The following is a 10,286-nucleotide window of genomic DNA, read 5'->3' as shown; positions in this document are numbered from 1 at the left end:
GTTTTACTTGGATCTGCTGCTGTCATTCGTTGGCACAATATTCAGGAAATTACGCAGTTGTTTAATTCTTAGCAGGAAAGGTCATCTTCTCTCTGCAGCATAAAATTTAGGTTTTTTTCTTAACCTGAAGGAGCGCATCCTTCCTGCAGGGTAAAAGAATGAAATCTGCAGCCAAACTGATAGTTTAGCAGTGTCTACACCTGCTGCACCTCAGATGCTTCCCATTTATCCTGTGACTGCAGGATGATGGCCTGTTAGAAGTAGGTGAGTTTAAAGGAGAGAATTTCAAATTAAGTAAAAAGTATCTGAGTAGAAAAGACACTGCTTCAGGATAAATTAATCGTGTTTGTATACTTTACAGCAATTTCAGATTGTCATTTTAATGGGTATTACTTCTTCCTGTTCTATACACAGCCCAAAATATACCTTGCTTCTCAAAGTATATTCAGCCTGCTTATATACTGGACTTTGGTGAGACCACTATTGAAATGCCTTCTTAGTTCCCCTTCTACAAAGCAATGGAAATTACAAGAAAAATCAGTGGGAAAACAGACTGACTTAAAATAGAGCTTCATATCTTTGTTGCTCGTTATATTGGCTTATAAGCTCTAGCTGTTAAAACTATGTATCTCCAGAATATTTTTTGATTGAAAACAAATGCCAAGTCTGTCACATTATCTTCCTTTATTTTGGACATACATTTCAGTATAGTGATTTAATTACAGGAGTCTCATCTTGTAAGTAGGGTGACCATATGACAAGGCTGGAAAGCTCATGTGATGGTACTCAGGCCCGAGAGTGATAGTTATGCTTGGTATCTCAATCTCTGCAGTCTGACCTCCAGTGCCTGCACAAGTGAGTGTTTTATTTGCTTTGTTCTGTAAGAGTGGTATTTGAACACTTGTAAACACACTGGTATCTTATTCTACTAGGCATTGATATGCCTGCTAGAGTATCCTTTATCAGTCTCCTCAGTCTGAGTATAACAGTGCTCAAATGTGTAGATTTCAAAGTTCTATTATTTGTTCTCAACCCAGCAGCAACGAATTTGTTGTTTTTAATGTACCATACCTTAGCATCACTGTTTATTTGTTCATGTCCCATATGGCTTTGGAGCATCTTCTCTAGAAGCTCAGAAAGCTCTGTTAGCAAACCACTGTAACAGACATTTCTTTAGAATGCTTGATAATGTGTCTGCCTTAAAAGAAGTGGCAACTATCCACATGTTCACATCAGATCACAGCCAGAGTAGCAGCAATGGTGGTTTTTTGTCACTTTTTCTTGATTGTCTGGTCCTGTGACAACAACAATGGTGGGTTGGCTGCTTGATAGAGGCCCTTAAAATGTCTAGTATCACAATGAAGGATCCCCTAGTGTAGGAGTTTAAAATCACCTTAGCAGTGGGTTTTTCCCTTTTCACCAATTTTTCAATCCTAGAAAAGTTTTGAAGTGTTAGGGTTTGGGTTTTTTTTCCTTCTCTTGTATTATTAACTGTACAGCTCCATTGCAAGTAAGTATTGTCCTGGTTCCAGCCAGGATAGGGTTAATTTTCCCAGCCAGGAGAGGACATGACTATGAGTCCCAGATTATCCTGTAGCACCTCACATCTTCAGTGGGGATAGGAGAAGGCTCCTTTCCAGGTCACATATCCTGCCAGTGGTCAGCTGTTGGAAGTTCTCAGTGTGGTGAGCGCTCATGTGTGAATTACTCACCTCTTTCTTGTACACCCGTTTATTAATATTCTACTCAGTCATTTTGCTTGCACTTGATTCGTGTGACTGATTTATTTGTTTAAAACATAAACCCCTTTACTGAAGTCAGAACTGCAGTAAAACTATTGTATGTTAGATTTTACTACTGTTAAAAAACGGAAGAAAAACTGAACTAAACTTCTTTTAACAATGTCAGACACCAACATAACTGATTGAAGAACCAGGCAGTTCTGCCTCTTCAGCAATCTGAAAAGATGATTTAGAAGCTTTACCTCACGGCAGTCAGTCGTAATTTATGTCACCTAGACATAAAAAAAAAAAAAGCCTTCAAAGTAGCTTAGGTAAGTTAGGAGTAAGTCTTTTTTTGCTTAATTACTTGTAGGAAAACTGATTTTTTTGACACATGACCACAGTAGGAAAAGGAAGTGAATGTAGTAAAGTCCGTACCTCTATTTCCCTGAAAAGCAAACCGCTGGCATAATCTAAATTACTACCTAGTTTTGTGGCTACAGCATCTACTAAGAGTAGGGTAAAGTAAAATTCAGCCCTACGTTGTAAGGGCTGAAATCCATGTCCGTACATACCTTTCCACAGGCTTTCCCTAATTTGCTTCCAGTAATGGTACTCAGAAAAAGGCAATATAATGTATATATGTATACAAGCTTTCTGCTGTATTTCAGCCATTCATCCAACCAACCAAGAGATGCCAATGGAAGCTCAAAATAAAAAGCACCCCAAAACAAATTACATCCCTAAACTCAAAGTTTAAAAAGTAGAACTTTATTCACACATTTGAAATGAGACAATAGCCTTTCTGAAACCAGCTGTCAAATTTCATGATTCTAATCAGACCTGTAAAATGTCCCTCCTACTACAACAGTACACCGTTGTCCACGCCAGTGGCACCAGTGGCCACTGCAACACACATTGCTGGCACAGCTTTCTCCTAAAAGAGGATACCATAATCAGTCGTTCTGGTGCTGCCATTCAGACAGAAAGTCTGAGGAATGCAAGACATGTTGAGAGATAAACAAAATCTATCTCATGGGGTCAAAATGTAATTTAGTTAATCTAATTAGTTAAATCTAATATGCAATAAGAAGTCTTGAAATTGCCTCAAGGAAGTAAAAAGTATTTTGCTGTGGCAGTGCTTCTGAAATACATTTGACTAGAGGTCTTTTAAGAAATAGCTCATTTCAATGCACATTTAATTACTAGTCTGAAATTATTTATTTGTTAACAGGGACAGCTCAGTGTTAAGAAAACATTATGACTAATGGTCTTGATAAAAATTCAGTTCTTCACCATCAATCCCCAATGCATAAGTGATACACACCTCTCAATGGAAAAGATTTGTACCTGGCTTTAAAAAAGAAGCAAAAATTAAAAAGAGCTTTTTGCTTTTAAACACACAAAGAATTACTAAATTACACAGAAATTACATGTTATCACAGAAAATCAGAAAACAATTCCCCAGGAGAATATAATTTTGTTTTATAAGGAAGTGAACAATATAATGGAGAATTCTGGACAAAGCATTTCAAATACAAGCACAGGTACTGAAGTACTGAGCACTGAACTGCTCAACATTACCGGACTGAATTTGTCCGGAAAATAAAGTTTAGCTACAACCTACCATCCCATCTGTGTAAGGAAACACAGATGAAAAAACTGCATTTCACTTACAACCTTTTGTTCCCAAAACAGCCCACAATGAACCATTAATAATTCAAATAAGCTGCACTGTTAATCCTTATGCAGACAAATGCTGTAGTTAAAACTCTCATCAGAGCAATGAATTCTTTCCTTCATTCTAGCCACGAAAATACAATTCCATAGCTGCTAAGCATAGAAGGGATTACTAGTGGCAGAAGTAGTCTTGACAGCCATAAAAGTGGATGGAAGTCCCAAAGCCAAGAGGTTTTTGAAGGGAGTTCAAAACTTGACTGTATCTTCATTTACCACAAAGCTGCAATACTTACAATCCTCCAGAACAATGGTGGATATTCGGTTACTTTGCATGTGTTTGTCTCTCCAGCGATGCTTCCATTCGGCTTTGTTTTAAACCCTACAGGATACAATTTAGTAAAATCTTGATTTTGCCAACATGCAAATAAAAGCTTTAGTTGCAGAACAAAAACATTTCTGGACAATCTTTTTCAGTCCTCTACAAATCACAAACAGTTTTTAACTTTCTTTGGAAATCAGAATGGGCAGTTTAAAAATAGTAAAAGCCAAACTACATGTGTTTTTTATACGCAAAGACTATGCAAAATATATACTTCAAATATATACTTCTTGTTCATTTGAAAGTAAATTAAAGCAATCCACAATTATATGTAATCTGAAGCACCAAATCCTCCCTTTCCAACTTCCTCAGTGCAAAGAGTTAATTTCATCATTTTCTTTCTTCATTAAGTGCACAGATGAAAATATGAGTCAATAATACAAGTCACAGATTTTCACAACTATGCTGACAGTTTCTACTGGACCTTCACAATGAAATGAAACAATTATTGATGAACTATCTCTGCAAAAGTGCCAAATCTGATCTTAAATGTGATACTACCACTCATACTAAAGAAAAATACATAAAGAAAATACATAGAAGACTACTGAAAAATAAACATATTTACTCCACCTGTCTACAAAGACAGAATTGGTTGTTTTAGAATGGCTGTAAAACAGTGGTCATAAAAGTACCTGACAGTGGAAAAAGTACAAAAACATCAACTAAATATATATATATAGAATACATATACATATACATGCTGGCTCACTGAATTGAGAATATGAATTCTACTCAATGACAATACTTATACAATAGAAAACACCCTTAAATGTAGTGACTGTTGTCATGGGTTAGCTTCACCTTTAAGACCGAGTAAAAAAAGGGGAAGTTGAAGCTACTGGTGACTGATGGGAGTTTTTCTTCCTGACCAATTATCAGTCATTTTCAAGAATTGACAGCAGATCTGACCATTAAAAAGTGAATTCAACTTGTAAACACCCCCTTAAGAGGTACACTCAGAGCTGTCTCGCTCTCTTTTTGTTTCTGGCTCTGGAGAGGTAACAAGCTCTGTCTTGGCTTTCCCCCCCCCCCCCCAGGCCCGGGACAAGGCCGCAGGGAGGGGGGGGGAAGGAGAGAAAAGCAGAGTTTAGCAGTTTAGTTTAGTTTTCAAGGTCTGCTGCTAGACTGAAACTTGACACTATGAACTTTTGTAGCTTTCTTCTTTTAATTCCTTTACTACCTAGATAAACAACAGATTACTCCTTTTTCTTAGAACAGACAGAGAAAGAGAGACAATTAACATGTAAAACATCATAAAACTACCAAAAACAGTGAAGAAAAGAGTTAAGTTTAAATAAGAAAGAGAGGAAAAAGAAGATGCTTGTTGCTGAAAAGTCTTTCTGTTACAGCTATGGAGATGAACAGTAGTTTAAAGACTCCTTTAATTCATGGCTAGAGTATGGGAGGAATAGAGTATTCAAAGTGTAGACTTTAAAGAAAAGAAGGATGGTTGTAATGCTGTGAGTTGCTGGAACTTGCGAGTGAAGTGAAGATTTTAAAGCCTTAAAAGAGCCAAAGAGATGGCTGTTTTCCAGGAAGGCTCACAGAAACAACTGAAGGGGATTTCTACCTTTGAATCACTTATCCTTAAAAATAACATCCCTAGATTCAATTTGACCCATTGCACACCTCAGAATAGTGTGAGATGGGAGGAGTGGACTCTAAAAACTCCATGGATTAGCAGGAAGAGACTTCTGTTTCTCTACAAGGACTGATGAAAAGACTCTAAAAATTGAGACTGTTTTTGACCACCAGGATTGTAAAACTATTTTTTTGTCTCTATGTTGTTATGTGTACAAAAAAAGAATTGAGTAGTAAGAAGTAAAAGGGTTTTCTGAAAGTTTATTTTTGGTATTCTTATTCTAATAGTCTGTTAATAAACTGTCTTTATTCCTTTTAAGTTTTAAGCCTGTTTTGCTCTTATTTTAATCCATATCTCACAACAAAAAAATAAGTAATTTTTGTTAGTAGTTTAAAACCACAACAATTGAGAATATGAATTCTACTCAATGACAATACTTATACAATAGAAAACACCCTTAAATGTAGTGACTGTAAATTAGAATAAGAGACCTAAAAAGCAGCACTCCCTCTATGGCTTCTTGCTGCGAACAGGAGCACCAACAGCAGTGCAAAATTACCAAGACACTTCAAAACCACAGCAGCACATACCAGGTAATATCCAGTGTGGTAACCACTCATGTACCAGGCTATCAACATGCTCCCCAATGCTTCGTCGTCCTCAGCAGAGTCTGGCCTCATGGGTGGTGGAGGAGGAATCAACTAAGAAACCACAAAGGAAATGTCTACGTTTCAATAGGGTGTTTCCCAGAATAGAGTGCACCTAATTCTAAAAGATTAAAACATAAAACTGAAAAATAGGAACATATCCTTAATTTGTTCTCTGAAAAGGAGTCAAAGATGGTGTTTTCTGAAAACATGTGATTTCCAAAGCCTAGGAAAAACAAGACTCCCATAGCTTAACTGCTCACAAAAAGTGTTACTCGGGGAAAATACTATCTTCTTCAATGAAATGCTGTTAATATAAAGTGCAGTTTCTTCAAATAATTTACCCCTTGATATTCTTACCAACAGCTTCACTGAAATGAGTATGAAAATGTCACGGAAATGAGTAAAAATCAGACCTTGTACATTAGATTATCATAATATTTGCATATGTTAACAAATATGTGAAAAATACAGGCAAACAGAACAAATGTGTTCTAAAAACACAGGTAGTGAGCACATTCAGTGAGAAAACCTGAGATCACTAATACTCATTCCCCATTCTTCTGTCACTTACTGGTGGTCCTGCTGGGAAGGGTGGGGGCCAGCAAGATAAAAATGATGGAGGTGCCTTGAATTTTGATCCAGACTACATGGGAAAAAAAAAAAAAAAGTGAATCAGTACAAATTAAAAGGGAATTTGGGGTATTAGGATTTTACTTAAGAGAATTTATTTAAGATTATATACCAATTCATATACTTTAAACAATAGACAACATACCCCAGCAATTTAATGAAAATACAGACAGTAGCTATTTCTGAGACACATTCTGTAATTTGAGATGCACAACTTAAGATTACTCATGTCACTGAGGTAAACACTGCTGAAACAGGGCTCTGATTAATAGAAGCATTTTTAAAAGGTTTTCCTAAGTGGAAGTCAAGGGCCACACTCTCAACAGGAAGAAACAGATCAAATATTCACACAGGCAAAGAGATAATTTCTCTGTTCCTGTGTGGATGGGGCAAAAGTTGACTAAATTCCACTATGCTAGTGAAAGTCCTTAAATAAAGATCTGGATACAAATCTATGGATAGAAAAGAAGAAAAGATAAAGTAAAACCTTATAAAGAAATCTTGCACAAACAGTAATATTTAGAAAACATAACACTGTGTTTTAGAAAACAACTATACTATTACTTGGACTCCTACACAACAGGATAACCGAAGGGTGTATCAATACCCCATTCACTCCTAATTCAAGAGAGCAGCTACAGCTGAGAGGCTTTTATGACCTCTCCTGTGAAGTTTAACATACTGACTGGCTAGAAAATGCAAAATCTTAAAGCATAAACAGCACTGTCATTAATCACACCACCAGAATCCATGGAACAATATCTCTCTTTTAAATTAAAAGGCAATAGGAAAGCAAGTGTTAGCTAAGGACCAGAAGGTTCTCCTCACTAGACAGCAGCAGTGCAGAAAGGCTATACTGTGGCCAAATTATTACAAAAGGGCAGACCAACAGATACTGACATGCATATCTGTACACCCATTCTCAAAATGCTGCTAATTGAATTCTAGACAATGCTAGATACTATCATATTGTCTCAGAATTCACACAAAAATACCAGTCTTAACAATGGTAATAAAGTATTTATATTAAGGTTGAGCTTACCCTTCCTAGGCCTGGTGGTGGTGGTGGTGGTGTAGGAAATCTCAAGTTCTGAGGGGAAAATCTTGCTTTTGTGCAGTCATTTTTGTTTCGAGATGACTGGGAAGATTTTTCACTTTCATCTGTTGAATATGGAGTCTCATTTTCATTCTAGAAGACAAAGACGTTTTTATGAAATGCACTAAACAGGAGTCTAGGAGCAAGCAATTTTAGTGTGAAATAGTTTGGAAAGTCCCATTCACATCCATCTCCCTTCTCTAGCCCTCCCAGACCTACTCAGGAGCTTTATCTGCTCACCATTTGAGTTATGCTATCTTTCACTGGTGAATTTCTTGTTGTCCCCTCCCTTTCTTCCATGCTGAGTTCAAAAAGTAAAGGGATGCATTCATTCCCTCCATCAGCTTGTGTCTGTTTACAACAGAACTGTGCATCGCTTCTCATGCTGAACACAAGCAGTGCTACCAGACATACTAAAATAAGTGACTCTCGTGCTTTCCCATTTCTTTATAGAAGAATGAAAAAGTCCCTCACCTCCCCAGAATGGCTCATCCCATTTACTGTTTCATCTCTGGTTGGAGGACGTAGATCAGACAGGTTCTGCTCCTCCTGATTTCCATATCCTGTGTAAGTGACAACACATGTGCCTCTCTTCTGGTTGATGGAGGTAATAGTTGCTAGATACAAATTACCATCCTCAGACCAAACAGCACTGCAGCTGTCACCAACTTTCCACTGCAACAGAAGCAAGAGAAGCATGTAAATACCTACACCAAGGGACGAACAGAAGGTGCCTTTTCCTAAACTACTTTTAAAAAGGTCCAGAAATATGGATCCCACCTACAGCATTTCCTTTGTATTTAATGAAATTTCTATACATAACCTAAAAATAAAGTTTATAACGTTATCACCCCACACCACCATCTCAAAACGTTACTCTCAAGGTGATAAAGCAACTACTTCCGAGTACCGAAGTACCACCATGCAGTACGAGCACCACTGGCATTTACAAGTGAGACGACCTGTTTCAAAGGCGCTGTATTGCTCTTGTTTCTATTTCTGTTCTTTTTATGGTTTTTTCTCTTTATCATCATGCGCTGCTCCTGCTTGTCTGAAGGCTCTGAGCACTCCCCATTCTTTAAGGCATTCTTAGGGAAGAGAAAGAAAAAAACCAATAAATGCCAATCCAGCGGCCTCAGCCCCAGGATCCAGCCACGGCCGCTCCGAACCCTTACCTTGAAGGAGGCCACCGCCTTGTCGTACGCCTTGATGAGGGCCGTGTCGTCCCAGATGTCCGAGTCGTCGCTCTGGGGAAGCCACATAGCCTTTAGCGCCATCGCAAGGCCCCGCTCCCGGCCCCGCTCCCGCCCCGCTCCCGGCCTCATTCCCGTTCCCACCTGCCCGGTGCCGCGCCGGAACAGCACCCCGTCCGCCATGGCCGCGCGCCCGCCGCGCATGCGCCGAGCCCCGAGCGCGCCCCGCCGCCGGAAGGGGCGCGGCCGCGCGTGCTGGTCTGGGCCTGCTCCGCCAGGCGAGCCGCCCTGGGCAGCTGCGGAGCGGGAGCTGGCACCGAGCCAGCGACAGGCGAGGGGAGGAATTGCTGCTGTGCTCAGTACTGGGCTCCTCAGTAATGGAAGGACAGGCATACTGGAAAGGGCCCAGCAAAGGGTCACGAAGATGATTTGGAGTCTGGAGAATCTCTCTCGTGAGCAGGAATGTAGGACTTGGGCCTGTTCAGTCTAGAGAAGACTGAGAGGATCTCATCAAAACAAACAAGTATCTCCAAGGCAGGGGCCCAGAGGATGGTGCCAGACTCTTTTCAGTGGTAATCAGCGACAGGACAAGCAGTAATGGCCATGAACTTGTTATAAATTTGTATTGTGATATTGGCTTTCGCGGATGAATCTTATATGTTAAATACTTTTAGCTATGTATGTACTTTTTTCTTACTAACAAGTCTTAAGCTTAAAAGAATTTCCTAGGTACAATGCAAGGAAACCCCAGAGGGCAAGGACAGTGGGGCCCAAGCTGTTATCAGGAAAACAATAGAGCCCAAACTGTTATCAGCAAGACCAGCTACCCTCAAAAGAAGGATGAGGGGCCTATGCCCTTATCGAACATTTCCAGAGGAGAAGAAACCAAACTCCAAAGTAATGCTGATCAGCATGAATCATGATGACCAGCAAAAATAGTACTGACCAGCAGAAAATAAAATTGTACAAGAACATATCCTAAGAAAGCGGAACCGGGGAGGGAACACGCTTTGAATATGCATTAACCCCTCACAGCAGGGGAAGATAAAAGGAAGAGTCTCTGAGATACCAGGTGTGTTCCTGGCAACTGGCCAGGGCACCCGGCCGTTTTAACCCTTTGCTTTATTCCTTTTGTCTCCTAATTGTCTTTTTATTTATATTAAATTCTTTTTATAATTTATTAAGTGAATCTCGTTTTTAAGAATTTTGGGGGCTCTGTCCGGGATAAGTACCTCACCTCTAGGACCACCGGAGATCCAGAACGGGGAACAGGCGCGCCCCTGCTGAGTTCAGCAGACCCCGCTCCGTTTCTCCTAGCGTGGACCGAGCGGCTGCAGGTCAAGACCCCGAGG

The 10,286-nt window shown here is 39.5% G+C and overlaps 1 protein-coding gene across 3 annotated transcripts; it reads right to left on the bottom strand.

The window, feature by feature from the left end:
• Positions 1 to 2,470: 2,470 nt before the first annotated feature.
• Positions 2,471 to 9,229, bottom strand: SMN1 (survival of motor neuron 1, telomeric). 3 transcript variants are annotated; one of them, XM_058864088.1, is made up of 9 exons: positions 9,079 to 9,229; positions 8,917 to 8,988; positions 8,704 to 8,829; positions 8,216 to 8,416; positions 7,688 to 7,834; positions 6,587 to 6,658; positions 5,956 to 6,066; positions 3,695 to 3,780; positions 2,471 to 3,075 (listed from the first exon to the last, which is right to left on the bottom strand). In XM_058864088.1, the coding sequence occupies exons 1-8, from the start codon at positions 9,136 to 9,138 to the stop codon at positions 3,724 to 3,726; spliced, it is 846 nt and encodes a 281-aa protein (XP_058720071.1). In that variant the 5' UTR covers positions 9,139 to 9,229; the 3' UTR covers positions 2,471 to 3,075; positions 3,695 to 3,723. The 3 variants fall into 3 exon arrangements, with proteins under 3 accessions (XP_058720071.1, XP_058720073.1, XP_058720074.1); XM_058864090.1 differs by having other exon boundaries at positions 2,471 to 2,658; XM_058864091.1 differs by lacking the exons at positions 2,471 to 3,075; positions 3,695 to 3,780; positions 9,079 to 9,229 and having other exon boundaries at positions 5,842 to 6,066; positions 8,917 to 9,018.
• Between the last annotated feature and the right edge of the window lie 1,057 nt (positions 9,230 to 10,286).

This window comes from Poecile atricapillus, chromosome Z, assembly GCF_030490865.1.
Source record: "Poecile atricapillus isolate bPoeAtr1 chromosome Z, bPoeAtr1.hap1, whole genome shotgun sequence".
Lineage (NCBI taxonomy): Eukaryota > Metazoa > Chordata > Aves > Passeriformes > Paridae > Poecile > Poecile atricapillus.
Note: the sequence above shows the minus strand (reverse complement) of the source record. Positions and strands in the feature narration are given on the sequence as shown.

Bases quoted from the DNA above. Each gene is read 5' to 3' on its own strand.
- SMN1 (XM_058864091.1), bottom strand. From the start codon at position 9,018: ATGGCGCTAAAGGCTATGTGGCTTCCCCAGAGCGACGACTCGGACATC. The intron at 8,830-8,916 runs GTAAGGGTTCGG...CTCTTCCCTAAG, and splicing joins AGGCGGTGGCCTCCTTCAAG to AATGCCTTAAAGAATGGGGA. The intron at 8,417-8,703 runs GTCGTCTCACTT...CTTCTGTTGCAG, and splicing joins ATACAGCGCCTTTGAAACAG to TGGAAAGTTGGTGACAGCTG.